The sequence below is a fragment of the Megalops cyprinoides genome, chromosome 12 (genome assembly GCF_013368585.1).
Source record: "Megalops cyprinoides isolate fMegCyp1 chromosome 12, fMegCyp1.pri, whole genome shotgun sequence".
Taxonomy (NCBI): domain Eukaryota; kingdom Metazoa; phylum Chordata; class Actinopteri; order Elopiformes; family Megalopidae; genus Megalops; species Megalops cyprinoides.
In genome coordinates this window covers 28,747,921-28,768,139 of record NC_050594.1, presented here as the reverse complement: position 1 = coordinate 28,768,139, position 20,219 = coordinate 28,747,921, and the positions used below count along the sequence as shown (strand labels likewise).

At 42.4% G+C, this 20,219-nt stretch overlaps 2 protein-coding genes across 3 annotated transcripts; one reads left to right on the top strand and one right to left on the bottom strand.

Moving 5' to 3' along the window:
* Positions 1-1,665: 1,665 nt before the first annotated feature.
* Positions 1,666-7,613, bottom strand: zfyve19 (zinc finger, FYVE domain containing 19). Of its 2 annotated transcripts, none has more exons than XM_036542609.1 (11): positions 7,238-7,613; positions 6,649-6,770; positions 6,488-6,541; positions 6,189-6,352; positions 5,882-6,024; positions 5,523-5,658; positions 5,005-5,223; positions 3,737-3,813; positions 3,153-3,254; positions 2,645-2,811; positions 1,666-2,406 (listed from the first exon to the last, which is right to left on the bottom strand). In XM_036542609.1, exons 1-11 carry the CDS (start codon positions 7,289-7,291, stop codon positions 2,325-2,327), a joined length of 1,320 nt encoding a protein of 439 aa, XP_036398502.1. In that variant the 5' UTR covers positions 7,292-7,613; the 3' UTR covers positions 1,666-2,324. The 2 variants fall into 2 exon arrangements, with proteins under 2 accessions (XP_036398502.1, XP_036398503.1); XM_036542610.1 differs by having other exon boundaries at positions 2,645-2,768.
* Positions 7,614-8,109: 496 nt separating this feature from the next.
* Positions 8,110-18,783, top strand: bub1bb (BUB1 mitotic checkpoint serine/threonine kinase Bb). Its single transcript, XM_036542318.1, has 23 exons — positions 8,110-8,167; positions 8,601-8,750; positions 8,951-9,010; positions 9,182-9,326; positions 9,444-9,640; positions 9,751-9,927; positions 10,061-10,247; positions 10,391-10,488; positions 10,654-10,892; positions 11,638-11,744; positions 11,837-11,961; positions 12,366-12,403; positions 12,645-12,753; positions 12,841-12,943; positions 13,180-13,463; positions 13,573-13,733; positions 13,830-13,967; positions 14,322-14,524; positions 14,716-14,863; positions 14,956-15,113; positions 15,924-16,039; positions 16,174-16,300; positions 18,688-18,783. The coding sequence occupies exons 2-23, from the start codon at positions 8,608-8,610 to the stop codon at positions 18,781-18,783; spliced, it is 3,159 nt and encodes a 1,052-aa protein (XP_036398211.1). The 5' UTR covers positions 8,110-8,167; positions 8,601-8,607.
* Positions 18,784-20,219: the final 1,436 nt, after the last annotated feature.

The following is a 20,219-nucleotide window of genomic DNA, read 5'->3' as shown; positions in this document are numbered from 1 at the left end:
TTATCTTCAAGTTTTTCTCTAGATGATTTTCAACCTCAATCCACAAGGGTGCTGATTTAGTCGATATTTTTATTTGCAGTTTGCACAATGCTCAGTTGCTGCTTGCCTTCAGATTAACCGTATCATGTGCATTTCAGTAACTGTAACTGTGTATTTAGCTAAAATTTGAAGGTCATATGAATGTCAGTATGGTAACTGAAAAATTGGACCACCAGAAAGCTACAAATAGTTGCAGTACACATCTCTGAAGACTTAACTTTGTATTTTCCATGAAGGGTTCATACGTAATTTTAAATTAGATAAAATTTGGATGTTTTGGCAGCTGCTTTAGCACAACTGTTGTTGGGGACATGTTATGTTAAGGTTTAACTTCACCAGGATGAAAAACATTGGTATCCATACTTAAATAAGATTGCAATGTATCAAACACTTGAAGATGTGACACATGGCAAGTCTGTACATTTCACAATTAGCCTTCTGTTAAACATCCTGGGAAATACCCAAAAAAGCCTATCCTATAGTACCGCATGTCTATGCAACACATTGGGAAAGTGGTCATGGACTTCATACGCATTTCTGAGAGTCAGATGGCAGACTGAAAAGACTGTGTATCAGAAAATTCCAGCCACATTCAAAACAGTTCTGTATATGACCAAGATTTGACAAATAGATACCAAAACGTCCTCCATGAGGCCACTAAGCAACAACATCACCTCGTTTGGTTGTTAATCAGGTTTCATGTGAATAAGTGTACATTGCCACTCCTAATGAAGTGTGTTGTTTTAGAACAGAAAAAGAAGTAGATGATTATGATTATACCCGGAAGGGGAGGACGTAGAACAGTGCTTCCTAATCAAGACAGTATTAGCCAGCAGTGCACCTCTTTTCCTTCTTTACACTTTGTTTTCCTGAGTGCCTCTTCCTCCACCAGCGCGCCCCATTCTTTGTGTTCACCTTTGAAAGCGAAAGCACACCGCCAAAACATTCAGAGAGGCTTTTCTTCAGCAGAGGTGACTCATCCCACTGAAAGTTCGAGGTTTCTGTTAAACAGCTGTACATAACATTGACCTGGCAGCGAAAACCGCCACAGCCTGCCAACCATCTACCAAAGAGAAACGTCCACTAATCCTTCTCATTCGCCTGTTCTGCCTTCTGCATGCAGGTGGGAGCTGTTGAGGATGCTGCACTCATCTCCTCAAAGCAAGTCCCAACAGAAAACAAACCACACACCGACTGAGGCAACATGACTGAATGAGTTTTACATGGTCTTCTCAGCTATCATTCCCTCTAGTATATAGATCATCTGCAGCCATTCCTTCTGTAGCGTAACAAAGTTTCCTTTATCTGTTTAACAAAAATGCAGTCTATGAAAATACAGTCAATATTACAATATAGTGTAGTTGAAAAGAAGAATGACTAAAAATATGTTTCCCACAATGCAAGGTGTACATTGTCAGATAAAAGCCAAATATGTGAATATTTTTTACGTATTCAAAAGTAACATAGCCTGAGACACAATGAATCACAATGCGTGGGTGTGGAGACTGGGTGTGATGTCTGGAAATCTCTCCTGTACATTCCTACTACCATTCAAGGATTTCCTGTTTGCAAAGGTATGTTTAAGGCTGCCCCAAATATACACTCCACTACATAAACAGTGGCCAGTGGACATTTTATATACCTGCATAAAGGCATTTGTGGAAACAGGGCAGACATTATCAGTGGATACAGGCAGAAAAGTATGAAACATTAGGAGCTATATATGTAATTTCCGAGTTCATCTGACATTTATTCAGACATCTGAAAATCATTACATTTTCCTCGCAGATTATTTTTCCTCTCGTTATGCAGCAGTACCTCTGTATTATTAAGATAATCATTATGTGGGCGTGGAATGCACTAAATCTACAAATATTTGACAGCAGAAGATTACAAAATTAGGATGGGTACTGATGACATTACTGGTTAACACTGTACAATTTGGTACTGATAACCACAGAGTCATTTGACATTAGCTTTTACTCATTACATTTCCTCATGTCAAAGTACAAGATGAGATTATTCTGAGCCTTAGAAGCTGCAGCCATCGATTGTGACTATGGTTACACTGACACTACCAGAGTCTATTCTCTACAGCATATACTGTGTTACATTAATGCTGGAACAAAAGTGTCCCCCTCTGTTTGCCACAGATAGGCTCCTGTTTAGCTGTGATCTACAGCCCCGCAGTGATATAGCAGTAATTCAGAGACAAGAGTCTGGCCTTTCTGAGGTTCATCCATCAAAGTGAACCTGCTGAGCGGAATGTTAGCTTCTGCCCTATCTCACGTCTTCTTCTTGGGTTTCCGTGGCGCTTGGTAGTTGGATGTGCGGTGCTCCTTTCTGTCAAACTCGTCATGGCCTTCCCTGAAAGATTGTGAGACAAAAACAACAGATTCCATTTTTTTCTGTTCTATGTTATTACTATCATAACAAATTTATCATTTTGTATTGTTTATAAGACACCATTATTATAGCTATATTACACAGGCCCAAAGGTAAGCAAGAATTGTCTCAACCGTGACATGAACCCAGTTTTTTTGGTTTTAGTTTGGGTACCATTATGACGTAATGACCATTGTGACCATTAGGACTGCGGGTGTACCTAAAGCAGCGCTGACAGTAGAGGTCCCCGTCACAGGAGTGGCAGCGGATGGTGGCCTTCTGGTTGCAGATGCAGCACCAGGGCAGCTCGTCCTCATCGTCACTGTCAGAGACCTGGACCCGGGCTACAGCGGCGGCCATAGCAGGCCTCTTACAGACCCCGGAAGACTGAACAGATGTCCCCCAAAACAAAATCCGCTTGTGTCACAGCTGCGGCCAACTGAACTTCGCAAGATCACAGCTTCTACTACAGTAAACTGAAGCAATTCAATCACACTGCCAGAGAAGAATATGCAAAGGCATCCTTCGGTCATCTTCCATCTTTCTGATAAACTAGTTTTGCAACAGAATCAGAAGGTAAGGATTTCCTACCTGCATATGCCCCCAGTAAAAGGATATCAGTACTTTCTACCTTCTATTACAGATTTTGCTTCTGTGAGGGTATAGCTTTGATGCCTGTGCTTCCTAAACATAAATCATGAAGTTGTCTTAATAACCACATGTGTTACCTTCATCTTGTGCTTCCCAGACTTCTCTGTGTTCCGTGGGCCACTGTGCTGTAGCGGGATGTTATAACCTGAGGCCTCATCTAAAACCGCTTCTTCAGTGAGCTGGGAGGAGAGACCGAGCAAATGTTCACGACCCCATATTGAATCCCAACTGTAAGCTAAGCAGTCACTGATCTTTGATCTATAAGTAAACCATAATATGACAAACAGCAGCCTCTAGTGGCGGCCACATTTTACAGCATATAGCATGGATGTATCCACCACTGGTAGGTGGAGTGGACATTATGTAATCACCCCCAGGTGTCTGTCTATAGGTGCATGCCATGACTTAATCAAAATTATGGACAGACTTGAATGAGACTTGGAAATGAATAGCTTTACTTGCAGGCAAATGTTTTGATCAAAAGGCTGCTACGGAAACTGTTAAGAGTGGCAGCAGAATGCACCTAACAGAGTGCCTCCTCCAGTTCCACACTAAAATAACATCTAAAAGCAGTGAGGGGTCTGGGGGGGGGGACAAAACTGACCCCTCTTTTTAACATAAGAAATCATCGGTGGAGGTTCTTCTTCTTCGAGTCACAGACCTGCTTCATTATTCTCTTCACTGCCTCCTCCTCAGTCTCCTCCTCACTGTCTGGATGCTGGAAATCCTCCAGGGTGACTGAGCCAGACGGGGAAGACAAGCTGTTAACACACAGTCACTTAACCAGTGACACAGCCTAGTGGGGTTTATTAATGAAAACATCACACACCTTACCATATTCCCATTGAAATTCTAGGGACTCATAAGACTACAGTCATAAATCTTAAGATGGTGTCATTTAGCGCATCTTGTAGTATAGTGGTTATAGTACTTGACTCTGGACCTCAGGGTCATGTTTTAAAATTCTGGGTGGAATTGGTACATTGGATAAGCGAATCTTCTATGCAAATAATTACTGGGACATTATCTGCAAGATTATCAACTGAACAATCTACCGAATAAATTAACTTCCTCTCACCTTCGTATCATCACTGAAAGACAAGGTTAAAGACAGCCAGTGTTATATTAGCTTACAAATATTGTTTAAAATGAAATTAGGAAATCTCCATTATTAATAAATGAAGATTCAGATAATAAAGTACCTGAATACCTATTCACTGGGTACAAAAGTAATACCATTAGTGCATAAATCATGGAAATTACAGACAGATTAATGCTAAATGATTGTAATTCATGTTTTATAGTATTTTCTTGTACAAATTAACTGTTAATTCAATTCAACTTAATGTAGACTGTTTACTTTTTACTTTACTTTTCAGTTTTACAATTCACAACTGCAGTGACAGAAAGCCACTACTTGCAAAAAAACATTTATATCATATTATTGCAAGACATTTTGTAAAGTTCAATTCTACAGCAGCATATGTAAGCTTGTGCTAGATACCATTCATTTTAATATTGCACGTTCATTTTGGGAACAACATATATAATATAATACTCTAATTCTTCCCCTTATATTCATATCAAACTCCATCCAGTTAAACATGCACAGCAATCTGTCATGAGATACCTTAACATATAGGAATTAAAGTCACAGGATTTAACTTTCAATCCATTTCTCATCAAGAGTGAGACTTTTTTTTGATAGCCTCCTCTTCATTTATACGTACTGGTTTCACTGCCTACAGCTATTACTCACATGACACAAGTGCATTACAGAAGACAAATGCCTTTAATAGATTGCATAGTTTCCCACCTACTAAAGAGTGCTTTGCTATTTAGACCACTTCTGTGGTAAGCTGCTGGCAATGGGCTGAGTGTGGGTAACTACGGTCCTTTTCCCTTACTCAGAGCCAGAGAGCGCCCTACCTTTGTCAGGGTCCTGCCCCTTCAGCAGGGCCAGTCTCTTGGCCATCTGCACCACTTGCTCCTGCCCGTAGCGGTCCTGCCTGAGCTCCTCCATGGCCGCTGCCAGCAGGCGGCTCTTCTCTGCCTCCAGCTGCTTGGCCGCCTCCTGAGGGTCGTCCAGGTTCTCCGTCAGCCCGCCCCCCTCCTGTTTATTCAGGTCATTCAGGGGGCCATCCAAGCCTGAGAGGGAAGACAGGTGTCCACACGTGGCATAAACTACAGACTAAACAGCTGTTCATTATAAGAATGCTCAGGTTAAGAAAAAAAAAAAACTGTGCTTGAGCTAGATGGCATTTGAAAAGAGAGAGAGCTTATTTTTATTGGATCAATGCCTTGCATATCAACCGTTTTTAAGTTATCTTGATGGCTAATGCTATTTATTCATGCCACTACATTGCTAATCCACATATTATAAAGATTAGTGAATCTGTGCTACATCTGCGCACAGCGTTTATTTAATTCACGTATAAGGCAGGTACCATGAGACATGAATGGCAGGGTAGTGCCTTCTGAGCCTGGTTGCTGTTGGTTGTCTATGGCCACTTCATCAGAGAGTTGTGTTATTAGGTCACTGGCTTGTTCAGTCTGGGTCCTGGTATCAGGAGGCTGGTGGACCTGAAAAGTGCCACAGAAGTAATCAGCAAAAACAAATCTAGTGCAGTGGTGGGTGATCCCAGTGTGCTGGAGTATTTTGTAGTATTCTGTAGTATACTGTACGTACAAAGGCTCAGATTCACTGGCCTTGGGCTTAACGTCAATGATTAGAGGTGAAGGAAACAGACAGGCCTAGAGGTCATCTCCAGAGCCCGCTCCCTGCTGTGCTTTCGCTGGTACTCACCGGTGGGGGGGCCTGGGATGGTGGGGGTCTGCCCTGCAGGGCAGCCAGCCGGTCCTCCATGTCCGCAGCAGAGGGCACAGGCTGGGCTGGAGCCTTCAGGGCAGCCAGGCGGGACTCAATCTCTTTCTCTGATGGTATGGATTCTGGGAGGGAATGACAGGGCAAAACGCCATCATCGAAAATGGAACATGAGCAGGCGATGATGTATCGTCAGCTGATTCTCAGATGGCTGTAAAGCAGCCATCTGCTCCATAAAAGGAATTAAAAGAAAGAAATTAAAATTGAAAAGTGGCAACTGCATGCTCACTTGGTTTAGTGTCCTCCTTCAGCTTCTGCAACCTCTCAGCGATGGCCTGGTCCTCTTTGCTCAAACCTTTGGTCGATGGAATTCCAGGGGTACTCGCCTTACAGGGCCCGGGTCTGAGCCCTGGCCCTGGTCTCCCCTGTTTGGCTTCCAGAGCTGCAACTCGTCTGGGAAAATAAAAGGTTAACAATATGTTATTACTTCTACTCACTGCTGATGTGCCTTAACTGACAGTATTGCTTTTTAGGAGCTGTGCAGCAACTAAAATATACCACAGCAAATTCCATTAAGGGCTCACTCACTTCTTATAGTTTTCAGGAGGAGACCATCTGGCGGCATCGTTTTGATTGCCTCCACTGCGGAAAACAGAAGAGACACTATCACCTCCTACGCAATAAGATACTACTGACATTATGTTCAATGTCAGCTGTATGCTGGAATGCGGACTTCTGCCTTATCCCACCTTGTGAGGTTCCCATGACATTGCTTGCAGACCTTCTGTTCGGTGTTCCCAAGGCGCGGCACCAAAGCGCTAAAACTAAGACACCCTGCGCAGAAGGCACGTCCGCAGTTCTTACACCCTAACTAGAAAAGAAAAAAAAACCCAACACATATCTCAGATTGTAGTAACAATAATGATGTTTCCCAATGCTATATTCACTGTACTCGACTATCCCCGTCACCTATTCAACGTGTGTGATAGTGGCTACTGGCCTATTTCCTTGTTATTGGTCGCGCATGGGTGGGTACACTATTTTAGACAGACACAGTCAGCTAGCTAACCAACATCAGTACGTATGTGCTTTTTGTATACTTCACTGGCCATTTGCGTAGATTAAAAGGTACCAAGCTACTAAGTAAGTTATCCTGTGAATAAATGCATACGAAGCAAACTAGCTAGCTGATCAGATAACTGTCATGATCGGTCTATTTAAGCATGCTATATGAGCGTGTCGGTCGTATAGTTTCTAAATGCCTCCATCAAACAGTCTGACATAACTAGCAGAAAAGAACATTTCTTCTGGAGTAGTTTGCTAATTAGATTACAATACCTCTTTTTTGAAGAGGGTGAACTTGGAAGCACAGCCGTAACATCTGTTGTTCATGTTGTTCTCAAGCGTTGAAACAAATACATTAATTATTTACCTACTTGGTTCTGAAGATATCATGCATACAATCGTGTTGTCATATTTTTACTTCAAATATGACAGCTACTTACATCACATTCAAGCCAACTTGCTAGCTAGACAACCTAAATACCAAGCTCCGTTATTGATTCGCTAGTTTATTCTATTAGCGCACTGCTTATTTGATTTTATTAACCTTTCTTTAAAAGTACAAGTTTATAAGTGCCTTGCAGATTTCCACAAAAATAAGCAGCTAACGTCATTTTCTTAGATCCATGCCACTGCAAGTTCAGCGCGAGACAAAAATACTCTCAAATCCAGGAAGTAATGTATTTTGATGCATTCTGGTAAATGTAGTTTTAATGTCACAGCTAAAACAAAACTAGCATCATACAAAATGGCTTTACTCGAGATATCATCATAAAATTTTCATAACATGCATTGGACATGTTACATACATGTTTAACAAGTTAATAATACAAACAATGACAATTTTTCCCGAGATGTGACTTTCCATCATCTAAAAACATATAACTACATTTCCCGTCATGTTCATCGGCAAAATGACTACAATATAATAACCACCGCTATATATTTTAACATTTAGGATAAGTACTTAAATTGTACATATCCTTTATGTATTGCATGAATATGCACATGCTTACTTTGAAGAGAAAGGTATATTTATTTTTCAGATTTCAAATTAAGGTTAGAGGTTCATGAATGCGTTGGGTGTGACTATCCAATCAGCTCCCTCTTTCTGGCGGCTTTATTCAAAAGGTTTGAGCAGGCAGGAGACTGGACGGAGGTTGCGTGGAGGATAACAGAGCGACATACTATAATTGCAGTGTTGTGGTAATCGTTTTTATATAGATATTTGGTAAGAAAATAGAATAATTTCAGATATAACGCTAGGTCGTTTGGATGTAGGATAGCTTGTTAACTTACTTAGCTAATCTACTCCTCAAAGCTCGTAAACAAGCCTTAAAGCTATGTTGTGAGCTAACAAGCTGAGACATCGGTTAACTTTGGCTCCCAATTTTAGGCAGTGGTCAAAATTCTTTGTAAGAGTTGATCAACTGAGCTAACGTTAGCCAGTAAGCAAATTAGACTGCGTATTGTGTCTTTTGCTAACGTCTCCCACTCCGTTACCGAGTTAAGCATAGCATGGCCTTTCCAGTTAGCTCGCTAACGTTAACTTTCTTGTAAGAGTATCTTTCTTAGCTAGTTACACCTTGATTCAGAGGCATTTGTATAATTTCCTGTTTTATACGGTTGTATACTCCAGACCCATCATGGCAGAGGGAGAGGCGGAATGGGAGCTGTGCAAAGAGAACATTCAGCCACTGAGACGGGGTCGGGCTATCTCAGCCTTGCACCAAGCACTCAGCCAGCAGCAGGAGGGGTCGAACTATGCTGCCATCCAACAACAGAGACAGTACGGAACATTGATATTCTCATAGATCCTAGACATTTTGGTCGTGGTTATAGCTAACACTTTTAGTCCAGAATTTCATTTAGTAACCATGTCTTATTTGCTTTGGTTTCACATCCAAGTTCTTACCAGTGTCGGTGTTATTGTACGTCTTTCCGCCGTTTTTGTTTTTAAACGCCCTTTTTGTCTTTCTGTCTAAAAAGGGCTTTTGAGTCCGAACTGCGAATGTACAATGGAGACGATCCACTTGATGTTTGGGATAGGTAGGTTTTGCGCTATCAATGACAATTTGCAGCCAACCAAAGTAATAACCAGCTGCCAAATGTAAGAAACAAACCTTTATTTGCGAATGTCCGTTTCCTCTCCATCACTGTCAAATCCACATAGTACTACTGAATTATACACTTGCGTATAACATTGTTCCTTTTGTGCAGGTACATAAGATGGACACAGGAGACCTATCCTCAGGGTGGAAAGGAGAGTAACTTGTCTGTGCTTTTAGAGAGAGCTGTTATGCGTTTTGTTGATGAGAAGAACTATCACAATGACATTCGCTATGTCAACCTCTGGATCAAATTTGTAAGTTGCTTACTAGTAAGACCCATATCATCTTCCTGTTGGATGTCTAAAATTGAACTTTTCTAAGTATGGAGCTGTGTCAATATATTCCTTTTCCACACTACTTTTGTGTTCCAGGCTGAGAACAGCACAGAGCCCCTAGATTTTTACACCTATATGCATGGGCAGGGAATTGGAGTCAAGCAGGCAGCCTTCTACATTGCCTGGTCTGAAGAGTTTGAAAAGCGCGGCAATTGTAGGAGGGCAGATGCCATATACCAGGAGGGCTTGTCGTGTGGGGCCGAACCTTGTGATAAACTACAGCAACACCACAAGTACGGACTTTCCTTATTTATCTACAGGGAGTCAGATCATCATTTTTGCTACTGGGCAACCTTTTTTTTTTTTTTTTTTTTTGCTTAATATTTGATTCACTCTTCAACAGGGGTTTCCAGGCACGTGTGTCCCGGCAAGTGATGTCAAGCATGACAGGTGGAGGGACAGAGGAAGACAGCCCTGAACCAGCACAGCCCCAGAGAGCTTCACTGGTGGACCTGAAGCACAGGGGGAAGAAAAAGGCAATTGCCCCCATTAATAGAACCGGGGCCTCTGTCAGCCGTAAGTATCTGCACCGGGTGTCACACAGTAGGTCTAGGGGAGAACGAACATAAAGGTGATCATATCCTTTCTCAAAAGCTATGCGTGTTCTTCTCAAAAATAACTTCCCCTGCTTCGTGTTTGCTGGCAGATCACAGCCGTGGCCTCAACCTGCAGTTGCCTGCTGCTGCTCATAATAGCCAGAATAGCCGGATAACAGTGTTTGATGAAAGCCAGGCTGCCGCGGCAGAGTCTTTAGAACCCAGGGGGGACCAGTGGATGGCGCCACCCGCAGCTAGGGCCAAGGAGAATGAACTCATGCCTGAGAAGTGGACCAATGTTAAGGTTTGAGGCATTCTCTCTGTGTGAGGGTTAGTTGAAACGGTGATGAGAGATGGTAGTATTTCTGTTAAAGGGTGATGGTGTTGAAGTTAAACTTTTGAATAGTCTAATGGTAAATTGTTGACATAAGTTGTCTGTGATTCCAGATGCCTCAGAAGTCCAGGTTTGGCCACAGCGTTGTGGCTCCGCCCAGCAAGCCAAACTTCCAGCCTTTTGTCGAGGAGTCCGATCAGCCTCCAGCTGTGTGAGCATTCACTTCAGATAGTTTTGTAGTTGGAACCATAGCTGTTATGTTGTCAGTATTAACCCAGAACATTCTTCTTGAATGCATTTTCTTGTGTTTATTTCGTTACGGAAGTAGTTTGTTTCTACTCAAGTGTTTGACTTGATTTGGTTCCCAACCTTGCAGGACCCCATGTAAGATAAACCCAGCAGTGAACACAGTGCTGTCTGCAAGGAAGCCTGCCAAGGAGGAGACTCCTCTGGAGCGTCTGCAGGAACACCAGCAGCAGCAGCTGCAGGTCGCAGGGCAGACGCGGGAGCAAAGCATGTACTGCAAGGAGCTGCTGCTCAGTGGCGCCACCGAGTTCTGCTTTGAGGAACTGCGCGCAGAACGCTACCGGAAAAAGGAGGCCAAGGAACTGGAAGGTAGCAGTTGAGGAGTGCAGGCATGCGCTGACACTCGAACATGTAAACAAAAATTATACATTGGGGAAAAAGTGTGTTGAAGCCTTGTGTTCAATCTATCAGGAATCCTGGCTGGTCAAAGTCATCAGTACGGGCGATGTAGTAGTTAGAAGTATATAAACGTAATATACTGAAATTGTAAATGCAGAATGTTACTGTTAAAAAGTATCAGATTGAATACATACTATAAACATGAAAGTGAGTTTTCTATGTCCTGTAGGGCAGCGTTTCCCAAACCTCTCCTGGAAGACCCCTTGTCCTGCATGTTTTAGATCTCTCCCTGCTCCAACACAGCTGATTCAAATGATCAACTCGTTATGAACTCCTGAAGCTGCTTAATAACAAACTAGCTGTGTTGGAGCAGGGAGAGATCTAAAGCATGCAGGACAAGGGGTACTCCATGAGAGGTTTGGGAAACGCTGCTGTAGGGAAAGTCCAATATGTTATGGACACAACACTGCCCATTGATATGGAAATCACCTCACACCTACCCCATCAGGTTGTCCATTTTTGCTGTCTGAGGTCTAGATTGTGTTGTAGTTGAGTTGTTGGAATAAAATTCTGTTGAACTCAAAGGCATCCGTGTGCAAAGTTTCTCCCTTCACAGTGCAGGGTCCAACCAAAAGTAGTCTGAAACGTTTAGAAATGTCTGGTTGAAGTGACTTATTTAGATTGGATCACATTTGTTTCAAATTCCTCTCATTAGATAAAGAGTTCGAGCTGAGAAATATTAAGGAGGAGCTGCGGCGAAAGATTGAGGTCAAGCAAAGGTTGCTTTTGGAGGACAGTCAACATATAGGTGCTGGACATCAGGTGAGACGGCCCCAATGTCCCATACCTCAGCTGTGGACGTGAATAGATCTCTCGGAAGTATTATCTGAGCCTGTGGGTCTGTTCCCTCACAGGCACAATCTGTAGTTCAGAGTGATGATCATATGGAGGACTGTAGGCCTGGAACCTCGTCATCTTTGCCACAGGGGTCCACCTTGGGGTTCCAAGTTTACGATGAATCCAAGGCCAGCTCTTCAGCGTAAGACATCTATAATACTTTTTGCATAGTTCTGCAGTTTTGAGGAATACATAGAAAAGCTTGGTGTTTCTGTGAGAACTCTCAGTATGAAAAAATGTTGAGTATTCTAATATTGGTTGGTCTGCTCCCAGCTGGTCAAACATGCTTTTTGTGAAACACTCCTTTTTTTGGCAAAGATCCAAGATTTTGAGCATATCTATTTTTGGTTGGTTACCAATTTCTAACTAGCTGCCTAGTTTAATCAGGGGTTCAAAAGAAGAAACCTAAAATCATGGGTTTCTTAGTTATTGTTGCTGAGAAAGTGGTCACTTCAAATAATCCTTCCTGTATTAATTATGTTTATGGTAACACTGTGTTTAATCAGATTTCATTGATTTTTAATCTTTTTTTCCCCCTTTCCTCAGAGTTTGCCGACCAAACGTACATGATGACGTCAGCACAGGTATCGGCTCATTAAACAGTTGTTAACCCTTTACGATTGCATGAGGCATGCTGTGCTGTTTTGCACAGGATGTCTTTGTGATGTCTTTTCAGTGCTGTGTTTTTCCCCTCATGCCTTATATGACTAATTTGTCATGTACTGTATTTACATAATTGCCCATTTGATGACTCTAAACGATTGCAAATTAAGATGATTTATGCCTGCATACATTAACAGTTCATTTCCCATACTTCTTTGCTAGCTAGCACAGCTGCCAGGTCGGAACAGATTCGAGCGGATGAAGCAGAGGCGAAGCCTGTGCCTTTCGCCATATTTGATGAAAGCGGCACTTGTGAGCAGCCGCAAGAAGTGTAAGTCTGGAGGCCCGGCAGAACCACTTACCTGTTTGGAATTCTGCCCACTATGATCAAGGTCACCTGATCTGCTTTCATTCACAGGGCACCTGCGGTTGTGTCCAAACCTTCCAAAGCGCGCAAACCTTTGACTGCCATACTGAAACCCCTTGGGGATGTACCCACGGCAGGACCTCCCCCTGAAAGTGTAATTATTTCATTATCCATGTAATCAAACTGCATGTGGCTGGACTTTCTGAAACCCTCAGGGGCCATTGATTGGGTGTAATTTGCATTCTAAGGAGTGTCTGTTTTTGGATTCGAGTTAGACTCTCGTCTAATAGGATGCAGTGGTGCCAAATGGGCAGAGGGCAGCTGATGAGAAACTGATTTTAGTGCTGAGCCTAACTGTTTTTGTCCCCCCCTTCCCTTTTCCCTTACCAGGATACTTTGGAAGGAATCGAGCCACTGAACGAGGATGCCATCATTGGCAGCTATCGTAACAAGACCCTGTGCCACATCCCGGATGACACCTGTGACTTTGCAAGGGCTGCCCAGCTTGCCTCCACCCCTTTCAGTGGGGGGCTCAGCCACAGGCCCTCCCCCGCCATTGAGGGCGGCCTGACGGAGGACCTGTGTGCTTTAGCTCTGAGCACCGCAAAAGAAGTCCCAACCCCTACGGTCCCGCAGGCAGACTATGAGGCCGCTCTAAGGGTGAAGAAGCTCAGGTACACTGTAGGGGAATACAGGGCGTTGATGACTATAAGGCTTTCTCCAATGCTCCCACAGTTTGGCTTTGTGTTACACTTAGTGAGCAGGTTCCTGTTGTTGTTTCAGCCCCATCCTGGAAGCTAGCCTGGAAGATGGTCGCTGCTCTGAGTCCTCAGCTTCCTCCTCCTCACTGAGTGGGAGCTCCTGTGTGAAGGCCATGAATCTCTCCAGCAGGCTGGAGTTGGGCTGCTCTGAGGTGGCCCAGGCTTATGAGGCCCCTACAGCAGGTATCCCTATTTCCAGCCTTCCTCTTCACAAAAATCCAACGCAATTTAAATCATTCTCTGTAATAATTTTGTATTTTGTGTTTTTTTTATTTGCAGTAACTGTCACAGAAGGCCCTACCTGTGAAAATGTGAGGAAGGAAGCTCTCTGTAAAATCGACCTGTGCTCCTTTTCAAACTTCTGCTGGAAGCCAGAACCTTTGCCTGCTGTGAATGAGAATGATATCATGTCTCCAGGTAACCATCAAAATGCTTACCTTACATAATCTATAGCAGAACTGTAAATGAGAGCTTAATTGTTATTTGAGAAAATCCTTTCTTTGTGGGTCTGAAAGCTGACTGAGATGATTAAATCTGGTCTTGTCTGGACTTTTTCAGCATCTCTGAAACCTTTTTCCTTTTTGTTCCTTTCAAGGTGATGAAGCCTTTTTGATCCTCTCCAAGATTATCAGTCGTGAAAACTTCACAGTGCATTTTGGACAAACTAAAAGCAATGAAAATGTAATTGTGAAGGTACAGTACTGTTTTTTCCTCAAATAATGTGCAGACATTAGTAAAAGTGTATGTTTTGTCAGCAACCTACCTATCAAGAGTACCTGCTCACATGTGTGACTTACTTGGTTCTCTTAAAGGTCGACCATCACCCCATACCCTGGGATTTCTATATTGACGCCCAGCTAAGGGGCCGACTGGGCTCAGACTCACACAAGTACATCAATGACCAGAGCAGCTGTTTCCTGTATGAGGATGGCTGCATTACCCTCAGCTGGGGTCACTACCAGGGAACACTGCAGGTAAATAAATCAAAGGCAAAATGAAATCCACGTGTGAGACTCAGTTTAGTTCAGAAGGCCCTGAACTAGCATGAGGTGGTGAAGTCACACTCTCACAAAGTTGTATAGTATGTGTAATTTAATGAGTTTCATATTGCTTATTGTGGACCTCTAGTGTATATGTGTGGACTGATGTATGTCTCCTTCCATAGGAGTGTTTGTCCAGATCTCCCCTTCAGCAGGACGTCATTGCTCTTCTAGTGATTGATCTTTTGGAGCTGGTGCGGCAGATGCACTCCTGCCACCTGGTTCATGGGGACCTCCGCCCTGACACCTTGCTCCTGAGACACAGGTACTGTAGTGGGGGGGGATGTTCCTCTTCCCTCCTTTAATCTCATATTTCCTCTGGGTTGCGTTTCATTCTCTTTTTTCCTCTCCTCCTCTCCCAAGAGAGGGCTGTGAGGAGGTGGAGACTGCGCTGAGGGTAATGGATTTCTCCTGCTCTCTGGACCTGGATCTGCAGCCGGAGGTGACATCGGTCCAAGGGCATCCTGCAGCTCAGACCTACCTCAAGCAGGGCGTACTGTCCCCCTCTTCCAGTCCATACCAGGTACTCTAGCTGTGTTTCCTGAACTTTGACCTTTCCCATCAGTCTCTGTCCGCATTCTTTGTTAGGCTTCCGGTTTTACCTGCCTTATCCTGGCTGCGATGTTAATTACTTTAATCATGTTTACCCCAGAGACATGATCTGTGGTGGCATGTTCACACTGCATTCCGACACCGTGCACTTGAGGATGGGTCATTTCAGGTGTCCAGTATGGACTGTGTATGTCTCTGCATGAAAATATGAGAGTTGCGTATTCTGATTAAATATGCCTAAATAAAGCACATGAAAGAAATTGGAAATGCTGTAAATAGATGTCTGATTAGTGAATGTGAACTGTAACAAAAGCATCCACCAGTACTGTCCCACCACTACAGCAAAGTTAGCACAAAGAATATACAGTCATGCGGCGGTTAACGTCCATTCGGACAACGTCCGTTTGCTTATACGTCCGTAGTCCTATAAGGTTATAATAAAGTTTAAAAACTTGATCGCAGAAAGGGACGTAGCAGGTGTAACTGGACGTAGTGAAGGCAACGCTTCCCGCACGCAACACGTGTATCTCATGTCTCATGGAAATAAAGCGATTGCACTGCCAGGCATATAATGGTACAGTACATAGTATACCATGTACTGTATATAGTATGGTGTTCGCACAACGTCCAAATAACATAACTTCCTATTTCACAGAACGTATCATGGACGTTAAGCGACAAATGGCTGTATATGAAATAACTGGGGGTTGTGCCACTCCAACATGTATGTGCATATGCCAGTTCATTCTTATTTATTTCTATATTTTTTTATTATTTACAGATTGACCTCCTAGGTATTGCAGAGACTGTGCACATGATGTTGGAAAAACGGAGTATGAATCTTGTGCACGTAGATTCTGAATGGAGACTCGCTGAGGATTTGAAGACGGCCTCTGGGTATGGGAGATCTTACAATTTAGGTTTATATGAGTAGCCATGTAAACCTAATTTGTGAAACACTGCAACACTTCAGCGCTTTTTGGCAGGCTGTTAACATTGGCTTTTTTGTGTACTCTCTTGTTTATTTGTAGAAACGTTGACGTTTGGCACAGTTTCTTCAGGAAGATCCTGAACCCTGGGAACCAGTCCACTGTCTCTGTGCTGTCCGAACTGCAGCAGCTTGTGAAGAGGCATTGCAGCTACAACATTGAGGATAAAGTGGGATTTATCCATGAACACTGTCATTCAGAATGTTAGTAGCTTTTTAAGTCTGTTGTTTTATTTGTTCACCTTTTGTAAATGCAACTTACAGAGAGTAGATAATAGTTTATTTTAGATTGTTTTGGAGGAAGGATTTAACATAGCCTTTGTTACTCCATTATTGATGGATTGATTTTGTCCAGCTGTTTGCTTTTGGTTGTGGTAGTCTTAGTGGGATCATTTCTCTGTATTAACATAATTTTTAATAATATTACCTTTTCCTTTACACAATCAAGTCAACACAGTAATCAAAGAATGAAGCTTGTATCACTACAGACAAAAAAACATACCAAGCACTTAGTGCTGATCTTAGTTTTGAACAGTATTTCATACTGATGTCTTTCACCCATTGCTTGGTTTCAGCAAAACGACAATAAAACATTCAGGATGGTTTTAATTCAGTGCTCTATGTTGTGTTTTTTTTTTTTTTTTTTTGAGAGTGGAGCCATGTAAAGTCTTTGGTTCTTTACTTGAACCTGTTACCCTCACAGCAGTGGTAAGTGGCAAATTAAAGATCTGCTTGGACGCAAAAACACCTTTGAGTTATTCAGATCTTCCCTAGACTTGAAAACTGTTAATGGGGTCATTACTCAGGAGCACAGCGAGCAGATACACATAACCTGGAATCACTCCTGAAAGGGAGATTAAAAAATTCCTTGATCAATTTGAATCAACCTTTGAATGGTGAATAAAACAAATGCCTTGCATAGAAACAAACCTAAATTTTGCCAAAGTTTTTCAGTGGCTAACCAAACCTGTCACTTTGAGTGACGTTAGTAACAATTTACATTAATTTCCTGAATTGCAGCAGGCTACGTAACAGTACATCGCCTCACACAACTTGCTTTAGGCTAGCTACCTATGGCAAATACAAAATTAGACAAGCTAAAGAAGGATCTAATGTTATCCATTTTGGGAAAATAATAAAACTGTCTCATGTGAAGTATTGTGTTCATTAAAATGAGCAAGTTTTTTTGTACAGTAGCTGGAGGGAGTCAGGCACTACTATTAGCAGGCTAGCTTCTCCCCGGTTTAAATGTGTAATATAACATAGTAATATTGCACTAAAACTGCTGCACAAAGGCAGGAAATTCTCATGAAGTGGTTCCACATAACTTGGTATGAATGAATAGTTTATTATCACTATTTATTATAACCAAAATATGAGTCTCCTCCATCATTGGATCCTTACAATAGAAAGGTATTTAGCACTAAGATGTTTAGCTCTTCAGCCAATAAACACATATCTAAAAGATGGTCCTCTGGAGAAAAGTGGTGGAGGATAATCAATACAAATAGAAACAAAGGGCCACTCCATATGTTACGTTAGCTCAGCAGACACTTTTATTCAGAGTGACTTAGCTTCCATTTTATCCATTTATACAGCTGGATGTTAGTGAGGCAATATGGGTTAAGGACTGTATCAAATGGCACCACACTATTGCCCTACCTGGGAACTGAACCAACAGCCCTTGGGTTACAAGCTCTGCTCCCACCATGCAACACTGCTGGTAATTATAACCATTTCACCAACTTTCTTTTAAGTTTGTCCATAATGTTTTGTTTTTTTTTTTTTTTGAGTTGTGTAGACAAAATTATCCAGGGGCCAACACATATCCTCCACTCCAATAAGCGCAGATGAAGAGAATGTATATGAAAGTACATACTGTATTTCCTGTCATTTAGGAGTTGGAACTGACATTCAGTTTGTTGTCAGCAGGGGGCATGCAAGTGGAGCTCAAAAAGGAGCATGTCAAGACTCCAGAGTTCAAGTGTAGGTTACTTTACATGTGTTTTTATCTATCTAATGTTTGAAATCTATAATTAAGCAACAGAGAGAGCAGAACTTCACTGTGCAATTAATCTTTGGCTTGAAGCTGTTAACACAGAGTTGCAGCTTGTTTCAGGTGGAAATGAGCTACATGTGAATGTCATGTGACAGTTTATTGTTCCTTAAGATTTTTGACCTTTTTACTCTGTAAATGGATACTTCCAATGAAATGACACCATGTGTTAAAGTACAGCTTCCATTTCTTAGACTAACATGCAGTCACTACGAGTGAGTGAGCCTCTTGTAAACATTTGTCAGATGCAGAGAAGGTACTGTAAAAAAAAATTGAATTTCCTTGTAACTGAATAAACATCAATCACATGAGAATTTTCTCATGTCCAGCTGAGCAAAATCTGGGTGAGGTTTTGTGGCTGATCATTTCTGTCTCTGGAAGAGTCAGCGGCAGGTGATTAGAAATATGGGCTTTTCAGGCGACAGAGTTAATTTTTAATGAACAGGAGGGAGGTGGGGTGACTCATTTGCAAGTGAAAAGTTACCTTGCCGTTTGTCTCAGAGGAACCTGCTGAGCTGCTCCTGGATCAACCAGGCTGTTTTCCCTCGTGAAGTCGCAGAGCCGCGCAGTTGTCGCTGGAGCCAACAGGTCAGCTAAGGGAATAACCATCCGCTCATTAGCCTTGGAGAAGCTGGACTCGGAGCATTTTAATTGGATTTGAACCTCCATGCCTTTAAACTGGTAAGTGTGATCTATTTGAACAAGGCATGGCTTTGAGAGGAATTGTGTGGGGAAAAATAGCTTGATAGAGTTGAAACAGAATAGAATTCAGATGAGCAGCTCTGGCAGTTCAATGTGGTTTCATAAACTCAGTGCTTAGCTTATCAGCTGCGTACTGCTTGCCGCTGAGAACCAGTTTTATCCCTCTCCCCAAAGGCGAGAGCGGCTAGCAGCTGCTTCAATACTTTTCCCAGAAGTACTGACAGAGGAATGTGTGGCCTGACCTCTGTATTGTGCGCTTTTCTAAGGTTTTAGATTTCTCTTGCAGTCTGGGATGTTACTGCATTTAGGTGTGTCACAAACATCAGGTTACTCATGTTTTACATGCTGCACGCATTCATGCACTTTCTTGCTATTTCCTGTATTAGTCAGCAGCTACTTACCTGTCTGGACCTATACCTTTGCCTTTTTTTACTGCAACGGTAATTGCATAATAAGGAGTTAGGCTTTTATCTTTCCTATAAAAAGAGCTGGAGGGGGTCAAACTGCCGTGCCTCGTCAAAACATCAGGCAGACAGATGCCCCAGGTTTATACATGAAGTAAATACTTTCGAGCCCAGACCCAAAAGTATGCTAATCAAACTGCAGCGGTTAGCGAGCACAGTCTAGATATTGAGGAATCAGGATAATAGGTGTCCTGGAAAATGTCCTGGTAAACTGACCCCACTTTAACCTCAGATGATGCAACTGCCATCTTGAGGTTTCATTTCACTTCATTTCATTTCCGACCTGTCGGTTTGAAGAGCCATGCCTTTCACAGATTCAGTTAGTCTTTATGTGGACTGTCTCGTTTTCACACACCCTTCAAAGGTGCATACTCACTGCATCGTTTAAATAATCCTGGCCCTCGTTTCTGGAAAACAGTTTCAAAACATTTGACTGTTTTTTAGGCTTATTTTTTGGGCAATTGATTGATTGAGCAATACTTCTGGAAGGTGAAAGAGGTCATGGTTAATGTGGTTGGTAAATTGCCTATAGTTGCTGCAAGTACTTTGGTGTATTCATCTTAAGCAGCAATGTCAAATGACCTGATCTTGTATAACAATAGCCCTGATGACCAACAATAGGCCACAGGAGTTTAATCCAAGATGGTTAAGTAAGCACTCTTTGCAACAATCATAGACCATTGTCTTGCTAAAATGTTTCCATCCATGAGGCACATGCATATTTATTTGCCCAGCTTTGCATGTCTTCTTTAAAGATTCATTAATGTTTTCATTACTGTTGCTTTGATTGCCCCATCCCTCTTTCATAGTTGGAATCTGTTAGTTGGAAAAATGTTAGAGGAGTGAACACTTTGATTGCAGCACTTA